Source organism: Lates calcarifer, linkage group LG17 (genome assembly GCF_001640805.2).
Source record: "Lates calcarifer isolate ASB-BC8 linkage group LG17, TLL_Latcal_v3, whole genome shotgun sequence".
Classification (NCBI taxonomy): domain Eukaryota; kingdom Metazoa; phylum Chordata; class Actinopteri; family Centropomidae; genus Lates; species Lates calcarifer.
In genome coordinates, this window is record NC_066849.1 from 22,653,248 (window position 1) to 22,673,310 (window position 20,063).

General features: G+C 41.2%; 3 protein-coding genes across 3 annotated transcripts; 2 read left to right on the forward strand and 1 right to left on the reverse strand.

Annotated features, from left to right (window-relative positions):
• The first annotated feature begins 4,209 nt into the window (after positions 1 to 4,209).
• On the forward strand, positions 4,210 to 13,708 carry LOC108876645 (melanotransferrin). Its single transcript, XM_018666290.2, has 16 exons — positions 4,210 to 4,532; positions 5,424 to 5,578; positions 6,014 to 6,113; positions 6,449 to 6,634; positions 6,729 to 6,885; positions 7,038 to 7,105; positions 7,186 to 7,370; positions 7,718 to 7,883; positions 8,071 to 8,213; positions 8,493 to 8,589; positions 8,674 to 8,868; positions 9,137 to 9,290; positions 9,677 to 9,744; positions 9,841 to 10,028; positions 10,544 to 10,736; positions 11,496 to 13,708. The coding sequence occupies exons 1-16, from the start codon at positions 4,484 to 4,486 to the stop codon at positions 11,561 to 11,563; spliced, it is 2,172 nt and encodes a 723-aa protein (XP_018521806.1). The 5' UTR covers positions 4,210 to 4,483; the 3' UTR covers positions 11,564 to 13,708.
• A 1,616-nt stretch (positions 13,709 to 15,324) lies between these two features.
• On the reverse strand, positions 15,325 to 16,676 carry LOC108876648 (protein NCBP2AS2). The gene is made up of 2 exons (XM_018666294.2): positions 16,522 to 16,676; positions 15,325 to 16,399 (listed from the first exon to the last, which is right to left on the reverse strand). The coding sequence occupies exon 2, from the start codon at positions 16,336 to 16,338 to the stop codon at positions 16,033 to 16,035; it is 306 nt and encodes a 101-aa protein (XP_018521810.1). The 5' UTR covers positions 16,339 to 16,399; positions 16,522 to 16,676; the 3' UTR covers positions 15,325 to 16,032.
• A 598-nt stretch (positions 16,677 to 17,274) lies between these two features.
• fkbp2 (FKBP prolyl isomerase 2) lies at positions 17,275 to 19,968 on the forward strand. The gene is made up of 2 exons (XM_018666292.2): positions 17,275 to 17,857; positions 19,510 to 19,968. The coding sequence occupies exon 1, from the start codon at positions 17,405 to 17,407 to the stop codon at positions 17,819 to 17,821; it is 417 nt and encodes a 138-aa protein (XP_018521808.1). The 5' UTR covers positions 17,275 to 17,404; the 3' UTR covers positions 17,822 to 17,857; positions 19,510 to 19,968.
• The last annotated feature ends 95 nt before the right edge of the window (positions 19,969 to 20,063 follow it).

Here is a 20,063-nt window from a genome sequence, read left to right on the forward strand (position 1 = left end):
CTGAGTTTTATCTCCTTTTGGGAGGGGGTATCTGTGTGTGTGTGTGTGTTTGTGTTTGTGTTTGAGGGGGGAGGGGAAGAGGAGTTGATTGAGTCTGTGAGAAGCTGCCACAGAGAGGTTACAGTCAGGAGAGCCATGAGCTGTCACAGATGATGAGCTCTGAAAAATATTATCACAGAAAATAATTAGCATAAAAGCTTTTATTTTAAATTTTTACATCTCGGAAGTGTGAACTGTTACGCCAGCGTGTGCCCTGCGACCTGCGTTGACCCCGCGGTTGCCGGGGTCCCGCGGTCGCCGCTCCCCCGACGGGCGCCGGGTGCGAGGGCCCGTTCAACGCTGCTCGCAGCTTTAATTATTATTATTATTATTATTATTTTTTTTTTTCTTCTTTTTCCGCCTCTTAGATCGGCTTTTTGAGGGCCTTAACATGCGTGAAAACTTACCAAAATTTGCAGACGCGTCAGGCACGGCGAAAAATTTAATAATTTAGGGGTCTTGAGCATGGGCGTGGTAAAATGGCCTCGGTAGCGCCACCTACATTTTTAAACGGAACAGCCCCTCAAGCCCGTTGCGCCTAAAAATCTGAAAATCTGCACACATATGTAACATCCCATGACGCACCAAAAAGTCTCTTGGAGCCATATTCTAAACCCAACAGAAAGTATTTTTATTTTGACCGGAAGGTGAAAAAATTGTGTGTTTTTGGCCATTTCCAGGGGTCGCTTGAACGCGAACTAGTCCTAGACGCATTATCCGATTGACTTCAAAACTTAATAGTATGTTCTTAAGACATAGACGATGTTAAATTGCGGCAGATTTTGAGTTTTTGTTGAAGGGCGTGGAAGTTATGGCCCCTCAAAGTTCGATTACTCGCCACGAAACAGGAAGTTGCTTTATTTTTGCTATATTTCGGCCATACTTTGTCCAAACTGCATCAAACTTTACAGGATTGTTAATGGTACCTATCTGCACACATCCATATGTCAATATTCATACAATTGTTGTAGCACCACCTATTTATAGCAGGAAATGACATATTTTATAGTGTGATGTCCAGTTTCTAGACGGGTGACCAGATTGACTTCAAATGTTGTCAGCCCCTCCTTGAGGAATTTTTTGGAAGACTGGCTCCGAAAATTGTGAGTTTTGGTCGAAGCGTGTGCCGGTTCTGGCCCGTCAAAGTTCAGAAACCCAACTTCCTGTTTGAAACCTCAGATTTTGGGGTAACTTCCTGTTGCGACTCTCTACTTTATCCTATAGATGGAGCCATTGTATTACTCTTTGATGGGTTTTTGGAAGGGGGTCTCTGTGTGTGTGCGTCTGTGTGTGTGTGTGTGTGTGTGTGTGTGTGTGTTTGTGTTTGTGTTTGTGTTTGAGGGGGGAGGGGAAGAAGAGTTGATTGAGTCTGTGAGAAGCTGCCACAGAGAGGTTACAGTCAGGAGAGCCAAGAGCTGCTTTACACGCGGTATAAAAACTTCAGTTAAGATTTGAGCTGTCACTTGAGAAAGCATCATGCCAAAAACTAAGGAAATCACTGTAGACTTGAAGAATTGTCGATGCTTAGGAAGCAGGAGAAGGATATACAAAGTTATAACAGCATTTCCAAGCGTCAAGAACTCAAATGAGAAGCGTCACCGAGAAATTCAAGGAGAGCCACACTGTGCAGAACAAGCCTGGCAGAGGTAGGAAGCCAAAGATTTCAATGACCCTGGAAAGAAAACCAGTTAGAGACCTGTCTAAAGAACCCATAAATGCTGCCAAGACACTAGTGAATGACTTAGTTAAGTCTGAAATTGTAGTCTCAAAGAAGATTACATGAATTCATGTAATCTTACCATATGTCTCCCCTTGACCAAAGCTGAGCGTGGATTGATGCTGTCTTTACAGTTTGGTTTTGATCAGTTAGGAAATTTCACACGGGGTCAGCTGATTTTTTCGTCTTACTCAGTGTACGGCGACAGGAAAAGTTCACTAGGTCCTCCAGCGTCGAGGTGAACCAGCTGAATATAAGCCACTCAAGTTGACGACAAGTGCATTGAAAAGTAAAAGCTGCTGGCCTTTACCTTTTCTTTGTCAAAGCGCCTGTTTGGCCAGTAGTTAGTAAAGTAATATTTTCAGCGTTGTCCACAGTCTCATGACATGTTTAACAGGAAGCACAGCACGCTGGTTAAGCTCATGGCAAACTGTTACTAACAGCTAAAATGAAAGCTTGTCTGTATGTAGTCTAACTGGTTAGTTTGTCACTAATCTCCAAATTTTGCAAATTGCTATAAACTTCACTCTCTTAAACCAGTAACAGTCTGAGCTGGACTGATAGGGGTCTGTATGGATAAAGATAAAATCCTAATGATACCCATCCCTACAGCTGGTTAGTGGCTTCGCCCTGACTTTAGGCAGATGAGATATTCACTGTTCAAATAACTTCATTATAAGCCTTGTTTAAGCATAAATGATTTATATATGCACCCAATAACAGAACTTAAAAAAATGCTTTTGCTCAAAGCTCAAAGCTTGTAAACTCAAGTTAAAACTGAGTTTTATCTCCTTTTGGGAGGGGGTATTTCTCTGTGTGTTTGTGTGTGTGTGTGTGGGTGTGTTTGTGTTTGTGTTTGAGGGGGAGGGGAAGAGGAGTTGATTGAGTCTGTGAGAAGCTGCCACAGAGAGGTTACAGTCAAGAGAGCCAAGAGCTGTCACAGATGATGAGCTCTGAAAAATATTATCACAGAAAATAATTAGCGTAAAAGCTTTTATTTAAAATTTTAACATCTGGGAAGTGTGAACTGTTACGCCAGCGTGTGCCCTGCGACCTGCGTTGACCCCGCGGTTGCCGGGGTCCCGCGGTCGCCGCTCCCCCGACGGGCGCCGGGTGCGAGGGCCCGTTCAACGCTGCTCGCAGCTTTAATTTTATTTGTTTTTAAAGAAATTCTTGTGCTTTATTTTTTGGCAAAGCATGAAATCTCTGAGATTAGAAATCATCTTCACAGATACTTTTAGCCTTTACAATGTTACAAAGTCAGGTCCAAGGTTCACATTATCACACTCTTGAGTTCATCCGGTCCGTGGGTTCAAGTCCCCATGATCCGGTAATTACAGGTAAATATCCGGCACTAAACTACTGTTATCAAAGATATAAATTATAGGACAAATAAACGTTGGCAGGTAGTCATATTCAGGATTTAAAGAGAATAAAACACAAAGATCTTATAAAATGTCTTTATAGGTACCTTGGCTGCACGTAGAACCTGCTGTATGTGACAATAAGAAAAGCTCACATCCCACAGTGAGGAACAGACAGTCCAGCTGTTTCACACAAATAAAAGTTGTTTTCACTGACTGTATCATAGGTTTCTATATTTTTCCAGTGGCGACAGCAGATTTTCAGGTCAGATGATGTTAGGCGCTGACTGCTCCTATAATGAACACACGGGGAGGGGAAAATAGCACCATCCTGACACCTCAGTTTGGCTGTCACCTCCATGTCATCCTCACTCAGTCACACTGTGAATGCAGCAGCAGCATAAACATAATGTGACTTCCCGGTGAACTACAAACTCCACTCTGCAGTCACATTTAATAACAGTTACTGTTGAGACCATTAGAAAGGTAAGTGAATGTAGTTTCACCTGCTCTGCATTCCATGTTATATCAAACATTATACTGTAAAACATCATACAAGGAAAACAACTTATATTCTCGTATTAACTTAAAGAAAATATGAGTCTAGTTTTTAGTTTTTTATAGACTTGAAGTCTGTTGCTTTGAAATGATGCGTTAAATGAACCTACTGCAGCAGTGTAATGTTGTACATCCTTGGCCATCTGAACTACCACTTCTCCACACTTCACTTCACTTTACTTTAATGACCACATGACCAGAGTCTGTGGAATTTGCTTTTTGGTACAGCATGGTAACAAGGCTCAGTTCATAAATTCAGCCTCTGAGATTCATAGATGAGGTCACAGTTAGTAAGGAAAGCAAGTAAACTGACTCCCTGTCTCTGTTGTTTGTCTCAGCAGCCACAGCAGTGAGTCAGTGACCAACGGTCTCACTACGTTGGCATGAATCTCTTCTTTGCCTTTCCCCATCAGTGGAAAAGCACCACACTAGTAGAGTGGAGGAGTGCAGAGGAAAGCAGAGGTGGGGTCCTGACTGTAAAAGACCTCTCTGTCCTGGCTTTGGCCTGCAGCCAGGCGGCAGTAGCAGAGACGTGTCAGACCAGGTACACACCAGGGAGGCACACTTCATAAACTCTACTCTGAGCCTCAAATCCTCGAGCTGAAAGACTTGTGACTCCTGAATGACATGTTGTAGATGACTGTGTTGTAAATCACTTAAAATACAACCTCCTCTGAGCTTCACACGAGGACTTTAAGCCGGGTCTTGGAGATAGAAGTTGGACTTTGACTTGGGAGTCGTCATATAAAGTAGAGGAGAAGGAAAAGGAGGTTATTTCACAGAGGGAGGACGAGAGAACAAGGCCATGGCCATGTGGAGGACAGTAGGAGCTTTACTGCTGATAGTACATGCTGGTAAGAACTACTTTATTACACCTAAATACACTGTAAAGTTACAAGTCAGTGTTTTTGTTTTATTTGTGGATTTTTTCTCAGTTCAGCTCAAATCTTTCTACATATTAATAATAAGCTTTATTTGTATATCTGTTGAGAAAGTAAAGTGTTGTATAAGATAAACACAGGCAGCATTTGCACGCTGACGAACAGTGGAGAGAGATGAAATCATGAAACACGAGGACAACAAAATGATATTCAGACTAGATAAGAGATAAATAAAGAGTGGTACTGTTGCTGGAGTAGAATTACTTATTGCCTGTTTTTGACAGCCCTGATAAGAAAACAGAAAATGTGCATTTTTCCTGCTCATCAGACGTTTTTTACTCGGCTTTTGACCCTTTACACATAAAACAAAGAAACTTCTACTCACTTTAATCCATTGTCACGGCCTACATTTGAGTTGTGAGCAGTTCAACTAGTCTGTGGAGGTCAAACCAGCCAGTGTTTCACAATAATAAATATGTGAGTAACATCAGAAAATACATCTAACATGTTTTTTGTTTTTTTTGTTCATTTTGTTATTTAGCTTGTGATTCCCCAGATTTCTCTCGTGTCCCTTTTAGGGGCCCCAGCTCACAGGTTGGGAAGTACTGTATTAAGACAGGCAATACAGTGGAATTTGACAGAATATAGTCGAAGTCATGGACGGATTGGTAAATGAGCACTCCAGTCCCCTTGACCGCTTGGATCCCCAGGTTTTACCTGCAAAAGAAAGAGGCAAAAAAAAGACCTCAATCCATCCATAGTTAAAGTTATAGGATTCAGGATTACAGGATGTTTCCATGAATCATTTGGTGGAATATCTTAAGAACTGAATGATGAGTGGTCTCTGTGTATCTCTTTTCTCAGTGTTCAGCCAGAGCCTGATCAGATGGTGCACCATCTCCGACCCAGAGCAGAGGAAATGTCAGGCCATGTCGGAGGCTTTCGCCGCCGTCTCCATCCGTCCGTCCCTCAGCTGCGTCAACGGAGCGACAGTCGAGGGCTGCGTTCAGAAACTGCAGGTTGGTTGGATGACAGGAACTATGTATCAATTTGTATCAGTCAGGACAGCAGGGGAGTCATTAAAAGCTGATTTAATACTTAGATGAACAGAACACACAGTCGGGCATCAGATAACAAGGCAGAGCACAAAGTTGCAATAAACTTGTTAATATTTGATACAGTTATCTGGGCCCACAGAGCAATGACAAACACAAACTGAAAAGGACATCCCAGTTAGCAGAAGCTGAACAAGGAGTGAAACACAAGCATAATGCATGCATTATAAATTTCCCTTTGTAGGTAATAAGGAAATAAAGATTTTAAAAGTAAAAAGTTTTCCTCTAAAAGGCATGTTTAATCCAGTGTTGATGATTGACTCATTTTAAGAGGAAGGATATGATTGTTCCCTGACATTTGTGAAATTTTTAATCTTTCTCTTTGCTGTGTCCCTGCAGAAAAATGAAGCCGATGCCTTGTCCATGTTCGGCAGTGACATCTACAAACTGGGGAAGACCACCTCCTTCAAGATAGCTGCCAGTGAATCAAAGCCTGACCGTAAGATTTTGCAAGAACTACACAGAAATGACGTGCCCCTAAATTCAGTCTAAGTTAGTGAAGGTGGGATTAAAAGTATTGGTTCAAATTCTGGATGTGATAATTCTCCACTTGTGATAACAAATTAGCTCGAGTTTGATCTTGTTGTTTATCATGGATGACATGGACTGAGTTTATGCAAGTTCTGAGTTATCACACTAATCTCTGTGCAGCATGTGGGTTATTTCAAAACAGGATTGGTAGTCTGTACTTTGATCTAGATCTCCTGTCTGTTCCCTGATAACAACGTGTTGAACTTACTGTCCCAGTTAACACCTGTGCTGTCGTTACCTCAGGTACCGGTGCCTCCTACTATGCAGTTGCTGTGGTGAAGAAAACCAATCCTTCCATCAACATCAACAACCTCGCAGGAAAAAAGACCTGCCACACCGGGAAGGGCCGAACAGCCGGCTGGAATATGCCTTTGGGATACTTCATAGATCAGGGTTACATGTCTGTGATGGGCTGTGACATCCCAAAGGGTAGGATAAATGTACATATACATACAAATACATATATATATTCATATACTGAACATACAGACAGCTGAGGAGAGACGTGTGTGTTTGCCATTAGGTGTGGCTAATTTCTTCAATGCTAGCTGTATCCCCGGAGCAAACGAGCCCGGAGACCCTCCATCTCTGTGTCAGCTGTGCAAAGGAGACGCCACCGGACTGCACAAATGTGAAAAGAGCAACAAGGAGAGATACTTCAGCTATGAAGGAGCTTTCAGGTAACACACATTCATACTGTACATACATACACTCACACACACACAGAGAAGTTACTGTCCTGCAGAACTGGACATGTAGAGAGAGACATGTGTCTTAGTTTGTTGCACCTTTAATTCTCAATTTCTCCTGTTTTTTGGTTTGGTCTCTGAAGATGTCTGGCTGAAGATGCAGGAGAGGTGGCCTTCATCAAACACACAACTGTCGAGGAGAACACTGATGGTAACATCTACAGTAACTAGTGACCCATTCTGCTATCAGGTTCTCATGTGTGTTAGCTAACCACTTATTTTTTTCTCCAGGTCGGGGTCCAGAATGGGCAAAACCACTGATGTCTTCAGACTATCAGCTGCTGTGTCGTGACGGCACCAGAGCTAAAGTCTCTGACTGGAAGACATGCAATCTGGTCCGTGTCCCGTTTCGTGGCATTGTGGTCGGCAATCACGTCACTCCCTCTGTGGTGTTCAGCATGCTGACGGAGGGGTTGGTACGTCCCAACAGCTCACACACTCTGAATTGAACACCCATGAACTGGTCCTCTGCTCATTCATAAACAGCATCCCTGTGAACCCAGTAGCAGTTTCATTTTCTCCACTTCATCACCATCAGAGCCTGTCGCCTGTCACCTGAGCAGGCATTTATCTCAGCCAGAATTATCTTTATGTGCAGTGTTCTGAATAAGTACCTAAATAAGATCTAAATCATGAAAATTGAAGTTTTCTTAAATCAAATTGTAGGATTTAGTTCCAGGTGTAAAATGACACAACTCAAAGATGTGTTAAACCGTGTTGACTTCATTTGTGAGGTTAATGAGGTGTAACTTTCTCTCTGCAGGAAAAGTCGGGCTTCAACTTGTTTTCATCTACATCGTTTGGAGGAGAAAATTTGTTGTTCTCCGATTCATCCACCCTGTTTCAGGGGGCAGAGTCGGACGACCCCAAGACGTGGATGGGCCGCTACTATTACAATGCCATGAAAGCCATGGACTGTAAATCAGAAAGTAAGTCTGAAATATTAAAGTGGTCTTTAAACATGAAAGGTTACTAAGGCAAGTGAAATGCCACTAACTTGTTAGGAAAAAAATAGCACTAGTGGCTTTCTTTCCTGTGTGAAATTTATTGATTGACATATCCATCTGTCGTTCTTTCCTTCTTTACCACTCACTCATGTGTCTGTAAATATCCCAGCTGTCCTGCGGTGGTGTGTGTTGTCCAGCGGTGAGCAGCAGAAGTGCGCTGACATGGCCGTAAACTTTAAAAATAAAGGTCTGACTCCGGACATCAAGTGCGTCTACGGAGACTCTGTGACTGACTGCATGGCAAAAATCAAGGTGACAGATGTTTCTCACTGCTGCTTCCTGCAGTGATGTTCATTCATTTCAAATTAAAACATTAACTCTTGTGAAATGAGTGTTTTAGGAGGTCAAACACAAAGTTTATAACTTGAACTGACTTGTTGGTTTTGTTGGACCCGAAACTTTGACTTTGTTACCTATCAGCTAACTGTCATCAATCATGCTGATATATCAGTCAGGCTCTAGAAAACAGTGGCTCATAAAAAGTACAGAGTAAAAAGGTGAACTCTCCTCTTCTGTCTCATGTTGGTGTAGAACAACGAGGCTGATGCCATCACTCTGGATGGAGGCTACATCTACACAGCAGGCAAAGACTACGGCTTGGTCCCTGCTACCGCTGAGAGCTACACAGGTGAAAGCACAAACATTCAGTCTCACAGTCTGGATTCAAAGACAGCACATGCAAACACGTTTCTCTCTCTCTCTCTCTCTCCAGATGACCGTGATGGCTCCATGTACTATGCAGTGGCGGTGGTGAAAAAGAGTAGCCTCGACATCCGTAACATTGAAGACCTGCGTGGTCGTCGCTCCTGTCACACTGGATTGGGTCGCACGGCTGGCTGGAACGTTCCCGTGGCGAACCTGATCGAGAAAGGCCTGATCACCCCTCAGCAGTGTCAGATACCCCAAGGTCAGTGAGATGTCGGTGTCTGAGTGTTAGTGAGTGTGGCAGAGGTGAGAGCTGGACAAGTCAGCTGAACTCACTGTAGAAATCGATTAAATTTAATTAAATTATTAGGTGGTTCTTAGGCCTGAAAATAAAGCAGATGGATATTATACCATGAACCAACCTTGATATGTAAAATCATTTGTTTCACTTTAGATAAAGCAGGTTAAACAGCACAAATTTTCCCTCCAGTGTTTAACTTTTTGTTTCCCGTCTCTCCCATGATGCCTAGCGGTGGGAGGGTTCTTCAAGCAGAGCTGTGTACCAGGTGCCAACCAGCCTGGCTTCCCTAGCAGCCTGTGTGATTTGTGTGTGGGAGACAGTTCAGGGAACAACAAATGTGAGAAGGGGAAAGACCTGTATGATGGATACGATGGTGCCTTCAGGTACAAAACACTGGAACGTCCCAAAAAACATTGCACTTGCACACTATTAATGATATCCTCATTATTATTTAACATAGAAACACAGGTCTGTCCTGGATAATGTAATGATCCCATAGGTTTATACTGTGACCACCAGTTTTACTTATTTCATCTTTAAATACTACAATATCCATAAGTCTTAGCCACTGTTGCAATGGAGAAGAAGTTATTCAGAAGCGTGAATTAAAGCAGTAGTGAATTCAAAATGCATCTTTATTGAATTTGAAAGGAAACACGACATTAGAATTGTCAAATTTGTCCAAAAATGAAACAAGAAACATTCATTTAAATTGCAGATTGTGTTGTACTTGAACTTACTACATGTGTCTGTCTGTCTGTCCATTCAGGTGTCTGGCGAAGGGAAATGGAGATGTGGCTTTCGTCAAGCACTCTACTGTCTTCCAAAACACTGATGGTAAGACAAGTTGCCCCAAGATGAAAAATGTTCTTCTTTTAGAGGTCTTAGAGTTTTAAGGGACGTGGGTAACACCTCATTTTGTGTGTTTACCAGGTAACTCTGGTGAGTCGTGGGCAGTAGATCTCCACTCTACAGATTTCCAGCTGCTCTGTTCTCAGAACACTAAGGCCGAGGTCACGCAGTACAGACACTGTAACCTGGCCAGAGTCCCCTCCCATGCTGTAATGGTACGACCAGACACCAACATCCACAATGTCTATGGACTCCTGGACTACGCACAGGTAAGAGTGTTTACACTGTACAAAGTATGTCCTATCACTAGTGCAGATACAACCAGGACCAATTTCAAAATCTCTTTGGTGGTGCATTCAAAGATGCTCTGACATCTCAGAATTAATAGTCTCAGAGAAAAGTTCTTCAGAGCTAAGAGGGAAAAAAGTAAGAAACACATGGAGTGTGAAATAAAACCTGATCTACTTAATCCAGTCATCCAATCATCTGGTTCATAATTAGTGGTACAAGGTGAACACTACTTATTAGTCATGTCCTCAATCACAACTAGGTGGAAACAAAAAGCCCATGTGTCATTGAACAAACAACCAAGGAATTACATAAGTTTGATCAATAAATATATCAAGAAATTAGAGAGACAAACTGTTCACTGTGATGGATTAAAAGTGTTATGTCTCATTTTATTGTTACAGTGAAATGAATGCTAATCAAGTAGTAACTGGGATGTTTGAAATACAGTTTCAGTGTTTATTCACCTTATCTCTCCCTCACTGTTTCCCTGCAGAAATACTTTGGCAGTGACACAAACCCTGATTTCAGGATGTTTGACTCTCAGGCCTATAAGGGCACAGATCTCATCTTCAAAGACTCCACCGTTCGCCTCGTGGGTGTTGCTAACAGAAAGACCTACCAGGAGTGGCTGGGACAGGGTTACATGGACTCACTGGTTGAAATGGAGTGTAATTCATCAAGTGCAGGTAAAAACACACGAAACTGCATGTATCAGTCCTCACAATCCAACGCTAATACAGGTGATTGCTGTTTTCAGTGTAGGAAATATATCTCTTCTATGTGGTTGTGAAATAAAGCTGATTGTTGTTCCCGTGACAAAAGCAACAAACTCTCACCACTTATACATCTTGTAATTAAACAACTGCACCCAACTTCACAGTATTACAGGACTTTTTAAAACTGTATTTAAAAGACATTTGACTTTGACATTGGACATTTTGGAGAATGCATTTGTTCAGATTGATATGATTCTCTGTACATTAAATATGAAGCTACAGCCAGAAGGCAGGAGTTAGCTTAGCTTATGCTGGGGGGATGGAGCCAATCCCATCTTGTTAGACAATTATGCACCCTGTTTTGACATGTGGATAAAGCCTCCCGCTCTCTAGTTCAATTACTGTTGCAGTGGTGGGGATATTACAGATGATATCATTTTTTAAAAATGGATGAACAATGTAACACCCCCCTCTGGCCAGAAATAATGAGCTGTATATGAGGAATTAAGTTATACAGATGGATAGAAAATTGATGGGCAGATTGATGACGTAAAAAGGAAGACCCATTCATGAATAAAGACAGAGTTTATGGAAGCTGCTACCAACTTTCATTTCATAAAATGGCCGCTTTCTCACAGAGTTTATGCTCTAAAAGCCAGATCATGTGTCAGAGTTGTTTTCCTGCGTACAACCTCTCTGATATTTCCCATAATTCTCTCCCTCTCACAGTGATGTCCTCTGTGTTGCTGCTGATGATGGCCCTGTTCAGCTTCATGCTGACCAACCTCTGGATGTAAAGGCACAATATGAAACATTCGTCCTGCCTCTTCTCGTACTCCCTTCTTCCTCCTTCTTTCTAATCATTTTTCCCTTTATCCCTTTCCTGTATTCTTCCCCTCCTCTCTTCTCTCTCCATGTGTGGCTCCTTTGTCACCACTTTTCACACATGAATCTTCAGATGTCAGCCTTCTTGATTGCTGTCCAATCAAATCACCCGCTATAGCCTTAGTCCAGCCTAGTTTAGCCCTGCTTTTCGGGAGACCCACTCCTTCTCTCTCTGACTGTGTTTTTGTCTTAAAATTGCTTAATTTCTACCAGATTGAATAATATTTCAATATATGAGAAGATGTCGTGTTGGAACTGCCTTTGGATTTAAATGGAGCAACTGTTGAAGAAAATGAGGGACTTGTTTTTTGTGGCAGAGAGGAGTTCAGCTGGTGTGAATCAGACATGATGAGAGAAGGTGCTGCTGCCACTTTGTTTACTGAAGGTGAGCTGCCATATCAGTGCATATGCTGCCACCTGTTACATTGCTTTAGTAGGGTAGTGCCTCTCTCTCTCTCTCTGAGGAACAGCCAATCTAATTTCTATCCACACATGAGCCACAGATAATGTTTTAACTTCTCACAGAAACCTAATCTGAAGATCACTTAAACTGTTTAACTTGTAAAAGTGCTGGTTTGACCAGTACATACATATTACAACATGTTTTCTCACTTACATCTTGTGACGTGCAGATTGGTTTAATTTGTCCATGTTTTGACATTTCTGTCTTTTAGATTTCTGCCTCTGCCTCAGTGCGAAGGAGGGGAAAGAAAACATGAAATATTATTTCATCCTATTATTTTGGATAATCCATAGAACACAGTCTCAGTAGTCTCAGTAGTTTTTATAGGAAATTAGTGAGTAGTAGTAGTAGTAGACGTAGTTCCAGCCAAAATAGTTCAGTGTCTATGGATTATCCAGAAAGTTCTGAGAAGCTTTTCAAAGATGTGAGCACCATAAACAAAATTCCATTTTTAGTACATCCATTGTCTTGGATGCATAAAAACCTGGACAAATAACAACTAAACTTACAAACTTACCAGAGAGTAAGTTTTTTAGCCTTTTAGGCTAACTGGTCCCAGGTCAGCTTTCCCCATTTGCAAAAGGCTTCATGTGACTATAGAAGTAAGATTGTTGTTCTGCTCTGCTGCCACTTGCTCTGTGAGTACTACTAATGGACGCAGCCTTTTCATTAGCTGAGGTTGTGTTTCTGCTATAAGCTAATGCCATATCAGTGAATATGCACTAGTGTTACCTCCACACAGAGCTGTGCTGGGGATGGTGTGAGGATGAGTGAGTGAGTTTTCAACCATAGGCTGTCAGCTTCATGTATTCTCCTCAAATGCTTTGAAACCAAAGAGATAAATAATTTAATTTATCCTTGTTGTTGTTATCAATCTGAGACTTTTGGGATGGCGCTACACCTGCAACCACTTTTTTCAAACCTTTGTAACATTTCAGTTTCTACATTTAGACACAAATGGAGTGAGTAACTCTGAACACACTGGTTTGGGGAGAACATGAAGAAAACATCCTGTGGTTTGTGTTGGATAGTGAATGTGTTTTTGTTGTCTGGATGGTTTAAGTCAATGAACAGTTTGTGTCAATTGAAGGGAGATGACAGGTTTCACTTTAATTTCATAGTGAAGATAGTTTTTAAAAAGTTAAATAAAGGTGGACAAGAAAATATAATACAGTTAAAAGGCAGTAATTGTTAATATTAGACTATGCTCCGCTCATGTCTGCTAACCCAAACAACTCACTCCAGAAGTGTCTCTTTCTAACTCAAACTAACCTGTTCTCATCGTTATCAACTGTACTTCCTGCTGCTTGATGCCATTTCCTGTTTTAAACTTGTTGATTGGGTGTGTATTTTCCTATTTTGAGAGATTTATTTTTATATGAAGGTCAGGTGCCATATCAGTGTATATGTACTGACTCATGCTGTCAGAAACTAATGCCTTCTCTTCCTCTTGATAGAGATTTATTTCTATGTGAAATGATGTAACATGTAACTAATATTTAGTTGCCAGGCCAGTGCGTCTGCACAAGTATTGCTACATAAAGCTATTTTTCTGTTCTTTTTCAAATGAAATAAACTTATATGCTGCAATGTGCACTTTTGAGCTTTTATTTTTGACTATTCATCATGTTATCAGTGTTCATTTCCCACAGTTTTTACCTTTTTCTTTGTCATGTAACAGTTTTATAGCAGGACTTTAACTCATCCCACAGCCAGAATAAGATAATAAATCACATCTTTGATGTCTTTATGTCCATGGAGATGCATGGAATTTGGTTTTGACATTTTATAAAACCAAATGATGAGATAAGCAGTAATTAATGATTAATTTCAGAGTGGATTAATCTGCCTGTTATATTCCTGGTTAATATGTAGTCTCTTTTAAACAGAAACCCTGCTATATTGCCATTAAGAAGACCCCTCATTTTGCCAGCTTTGCTTCTGTGATTGAACCTTTTATACAGTCTGTTCAAGGCAGAATAATGGTGCAACATTCCCACCTTGAACAGGCTGCATAAAAGGCACTTATGCAACGGTGGAAGAAGCCAGTCAGAATTTTCTAGAGCCCAAGGTGGCATGACTTGTTTTGTCCGACCAGAAGCCGAAAGGTTCTCAATTTTCTAAGACGCTTAGACAAAGAAAAGCAGCAAACTCATACATCTCTAAAGTTGAAACCATCAAATGTTTGTTTGAAAAATTACATAAAGTTGATTCAGAATTGTTGCTGAATATTTTTTTGTTAATCAACTAATTGTTGCACTTTTAAGTAACAGCACAACATACAGTAATTATGCCAAGACCTAAAGCTGGATCAAATATTCCAGGAGTCATGGAGCCAGAGGTGACAATCTTTGTTCACACTCTGACAACTCCACTGGTGTATGAACATGTATGCAGGTGTTTTACTTTTAAAATTAGTGCTGACCACAACCAGCTGAATCTGCTTTTGCCAGTGAGGTGACCGGGTTTCACAAGGAGCGATAAAATGTCCTCTGTCATTATCTCTACTTAAATTATGTTGTAAATTCATCTCCTGTCAACATTCTGCCAGAATTGTAAAAGCAAAGGAACTATGAGTTATAACCTGGAGGCAGATAACTGTGACCTCCTTCTGACTCTGCTGTGACAGGAGATTTGTCACTATTTTTTAAAGGTCCACGACAGAGAGGGCATTTAAAATACTCTGCTTTATATAATAACTAGTGTCCGATATATTACCTTTATAAAATTCTTAAAAGCACATTCCCTCCTTCTCCCTCAGTGAAAAAAAGCTGAATCTGTGACTCTATTCACAGAATATCCACTAGAGGCTTCAATTTAAATGTCACACTTGTGCTCTGTGAATTTCATATTATGATTGGCTTCAAAACTCGTTGTGATATCACAAAATACTGCTCCTGTAAACAGTTTGCGTGCTGAAATTTTATGTGAGCACTGGGGAACTTTCCTGCTATCAGCAGGTTAATGCAGAAACAGCTCTTAGTGTCAAACTCTGCAGATACAGTTCATCTTTCTGTACAATGAAAGTCAAAACACACTTTTGAGTGGTGGGCTTCATTTAAACTTGAAAATGTGACTTCTTTTAGATCTAATTTTATTTTCCAGCTGTCTAAACTTTGAAAATAGTTTCCAGGTTTTCTTTATCCTTATGCTTTGTTTTCTGATAGTCACACTGGCAAATGACAGCAATTGGCAGTCTAGCAGTCACAGTTAAGTTATAAATTATCTTTATTTATACAGTCAGAACTGAGTTCATTGTGTACACACATCACCTTTCTCCCTCTCTCTTTTCAGATGATAAAATGATTTCCACTGATAACATACAGATAAAAATCAGGTGTTCAGCAGGATCGGTGAAGGGAAATTAAAAATAAAATACTGGACATCGCTGTGTGGTTTTGTTCATAGATTAATGTGAAAAGGCTTTTAATACAAGGCAGTTGAAGGGGTGTAGTCTTTATTCAAATGATCGGGAATTGTCATCTTACATCAGAAAAATGAACTTAACCTTTCCACATTAATCCAGACAACCACTTCTAATTTTCCAAGACCATTCCTGTTTTTGTACAGGCTTTCTGAAAGATGCAGCACTCACTCACTCACTCACTCACTCACACACACACACACACACACACACACACACACACACACACAGATTTCCATGTGTTCTCAGACATGTGAATACAGTGAATTTATTGAGCTACCCACAGTTTAATCGTAAATTATCTGGCCATTGATTACACCCACGTTATTCACAACCACAATTCCTGATCGAGTCCAACATGAAGTCACTGTTTGATGGCTGCAGTTAACCACCACACTGTTTTAGTGCATTGCTCAAGCAGGTTGAAGGTAGAGATGTTGTCAGAAAAGTTTCATTATCAGTCACTTCAACATCCCACAGCCAGTCTGTCCTCTTTACTTCTTAATCTGTCTGGAGCCGTCTTTCCATCCTTCCTTCACTTCATTCACAAATGTCTCTCGGACTCTTCTGAGGCGGTTGCCCACCTCTCCCATGTCACCGGGGACTCTTCCGGCCTCCTCCCGCACCTGCCGCAGCGTCTGAGACCGCATGACCTGGTTCGAGGCGTCCCGGCCGGCTATCTGAGCCTTGGTGATGGCGTAGGCAGTGATCTGGGCCGCCCTGCGAATAGGACGAGACTCTGCCAGCTTCTCGACGACATGGAGGTTGTTGATGAGGGTAAATAACAAGCGAGAGAGCATTTTGTTTGTGTTTATTATCTTAGCTAACCCAGCTAACTTAGCAGTCCCGTGTATTTCAGCCCTGTAATGACACCAGCGTTTACCGTTAGTTGACTGCAGATGTAAGTCCGTGCACATTAACTTGTAATATCATGTAGGTTGCGGTGAAAATGTCAATAACTCCATATAAAAAGGTTGACTTACTTCAGATGAACCAGGTGACCGCTGGGGCGTAGAGAGTGACATAACAGACTGTGGACGGAGCCTGAAGTTAGTTTCACATTCGCGGCTTAAAGGACCAATGTGTGGGATTTAGTGGCCTCTAGCGGTGAGGTTGGAGACTGCAACCAGCAGAATATCTCTTAACCATAGACTGTCTGCTCTTAACTCACTCCTCTCTTCAGAAGTGTGTAGGAGAAACTAATGTGACCTGAAACATTCCTAATGATACAAACTAACTAACAGAGGCAGCAGTATTCCAGCAACTTTCTGCTCTTTAAAATTAGTGTTTTTGTCTATGGAGTCTGGTAGGTATATATTTCAGTGTTTCTGGTTAAACAAAAATGATCTTTCGCTTTAATACAAAGCTCTGTCTCTGTAGGAATCCTATCCATAACGTTGTGAGACATAATAACAATGTGAGTGGCCAGATTGATCCCCAAATTACCTGTACTACAGATATTAAGTCTTGTTGATACTTGTATCTCTGCTGTTGTTGTGTGCATGTAACATTATTTGTTTGGTAATTAGAAAGTGAGTTATGTTTATGAAAATGAAAATTAACAGAGTAAAAAAAGAAAATATAAAAAATATATCCAGTAGTAGTAATAATAATGCTCATAAAGTATGAATCCTGCCCTGTATTTCGAAAACGAATCTGAAGCCGACTTCAAAACAAACGTTTTCTCCGGACGTTTTTTCTGGTAACACCAGCCGGTGAAATACACCCGGTCGGACCTTACGTACATCCGGTTTCAGTTACAGATTTCCCTGCTCATTTCCCTTATTCATCCCCTCCAGATTTTCTCTCCAAGCGTTGAGCTTAGTCTCTAAACTAAACGTGTGAACACTGAAGCGGACTGCAGCCATGCGGGTGTTTCTGCTGTTGGCGGTGACGGTGCTGTCTCTGAGCCCGGGGGAGGTGAGCGGAGCCGAGAAGAAGAAGCTGCAGATCGGCATAAAGAAGCGAGTGGACAACTGCCCCATCAAGTCCCGCAAGGGAGACGTGCTGAACATGCACTACACGGGCAAGTTGGAGGACGGCACGGAGTTTGACAGCAGCATTCCCCGCGACAGACCCTTCACCTTCACCTTGGGCACCGGACAGGTGATTAAAGGCTGGGACCAGGGCCTGCTGGGCATGTGCGAGGGCGAGAAGAGGAAGCTGGTCATCCCCGCCGAGCTCGGCTACGGAGACCGGGGGGCTCCACCGAAGATCCCCGGAGGAGCGACGCTCATCTTCGAAGTGGAGCTGCTCAGCATCGAGAGGAGATCTGAGCTTTGATGAAGAGGTGATGGCGAGGAAGGCAACTTTCAAAACGTAAGTTATTATAAGTGGTAGAAAGAAACTAAGTACAATTACTTGAACTTTTACTTTTCAGGGCACTTTATACTACCACTACATTTCCGAGGGAAACATAAAATTTTCTACTCCACTAGACTCATCTGACAGCCATGATTACTTTACAAGAAATATCTTTTACACATAAAACACACGAACAACTTATAGAACATGATGCTTTACAGTACTGTTGGACAAACCTAACACTTTGAACATCTCACTCTGAGGTAATCGTGACGCAGTTTCTCACTTTTTTCTGATTGTTTATAAACAAAAGTCTTATGAATTGAAGAGAATAATCAGGAGATTAGTCCATAATTGAAATAATTATTAGCTGTAGCTCTATATGAAGTAGATACAAGTAGCAGTAAAATGTTGCTTTCATATTAATACATAAGAAATGATCTAACCTACTACCTACCTGCCTACTTTTTGGACCATATGTGCTTTTTACTTATTATACTTTCTTTTATTTAAGTAATATTTTCACTGCAGGACTTTTACTTGTAATGGAGTATTTTTACATTGTGGTATTGGTACTTTTACTTTAAAGGCTCCCCCTCACTGGTTTTTACAGATGTGTGTCACCTGGCCTCAGAATAAACTCTTCCTGGCCAGATAATGGTTTACGCTGCTTTTGTTGCATTAACCTTAGTGCCACCCAAATTCCTCCCTTCCTGTGTGCATTACTCCAGAATAAAGCAAAAGTGGTAATTTGGTTAAATGCAAATTCATGTAGGAAAATACAACCTGTAAGCTCAGTATCAGCTGAAATATTAAGGTCTTAAACCAAGATCAGAGCACACAATGATTAGGTAATAAAGCACACTGCAATCAAACCCCATTTTATTCTATATATGGGATGCACTTTGCAGTAATAGCCATTCAGTGTACCTCTCTGTGTAGCAGGTTTTAATGTTAGTGGCAGAGTCTTCCATTCCTACACTGGATCCAGATTACTCTCACATGATCAATGGTTTTAGAGGAAATACATGTAATCCAGTGTTACTATATTATTTCATCTTTCTGATCCCTGTTTACTCTTCACTCCCCTTTAGTCACATCAGAACTGTATCAGGTTCCTGCTGATGCTAACCCAAGATGTCCTGCCACTACTGCTTCACATTACAAGCAATAAACTTGCAGAAGATGGGGTGGCTTTTGTTGTGAAGCAGTCACATTGAAGATTATACCCATGGCCACATTAGTTGACCAAAAATGTGTCTACAGGAGAGGACAGTTATTTTTTGACAGCAGATCAGTTTTTAATATTGTGCAGTGCAAGAAGAAGCAGTCACGGTGAACTGTTACGGTGTGTTTATGTGTACAAAATAGTTAGCAGCATCTGGCCTCCCATGAATCTGTAGTTCTGGAGATTTCTTGTAGAGGGCTTACTTTACATATTCATATTCACCACTACCAGACACATCAGCATTAGATGAACAGCTGCAGGCGACAGGATGTGAAAAAAGTGCTGTTTTGTTATTAGTGCCGAAACTCTGAAAGGTATCATATCAGTGTAAACTGAAAAACTGAAAAGATACCAGCCCTTAAACTGCTCAAAGTAATATGAATTCCCCCATGAATCCACAAAAAACATGAATGTTGATGGTGCTGTAAATTTCTTTCAGGTTCCAGGAGGTGCTGCAGCACTGAGATCCTCTGACCTCTGATGAAGACAACATGGCAAATCTGGGAGTAGAGTTGGTACCCACCCGCCCCCAGCAAGAGCCACTGTCCTCCTTTCACTGGCTTTGCTTATTATGCTCTGATTTATTGGACTGAAGTTATTATATGACACAAGAACTGACCCTGTGTCCTTGTTAAACATTAGTGGAATTGACAGTCAGCAGCTAAGCCCAGTATTTGGCCAGGGGCTGATGGTAACATCATGCTCCTGCTGTATCATCTCACTTCTGTTTTTAATTTTCTGTGATTTATAAATGGTTTCAGTCATATCTGTATTGTTCTTTTTACAAAATAATTTAGGTTGTTGATTTAGTCAGAAGTCGGGCAAGGGACGGATTAGGAAAAAATGTTTTTCTTCACAATATTTGAATTCTGATAATAAAATGTTGACCCTAAGGGAACCTCTCCAGTCTGAAGTGGTTTTGGTTAGGCAAAAAAAAACAAAAAAACAAATGAACACGTTTTTAGTTTTCTTTGGCTTCGTTAATGTGTATAT

Bases quoted from the DNA above. Each gene is read 5' to 3' on its own strand.
- LOC108876645 (XM_018666290.2), top strand. From the start codon at position 4,484: ATGGCCATGTGGAGGACAGTAGGAGCTTTACTGCTGATAGTACATGCT. The intron at 8,590-8,673 runs GTGAAAGCACAA...CTCTCTCTCCAG, and splicing joins TACCGCTGAGAGCTACACAG to ATGACCGTGATGGCTCCATG. The intron at 8,869-9,136 runs GTCAGTGAGATG...CATGATGCCTAG, and splicing joins GCAGTGTCAGATACCCCAAG to CGGTGGGAGGGTTCTTCAAG.
- LOC108876648 (XM_018666294.2), bottom strand. From the start codon at position 16,338: ATGCTCTCTCGCTTGTTATTTACCCTCATCAACAACCTCCATGTCGTC.
- fkbp2 (XM_018666292.2), top strand. From the start codon at position 17,405: ATGCGGGTGTTTCTGCTGTTGGCGGTGACGGTGCTGTCTCTGAGCCCG.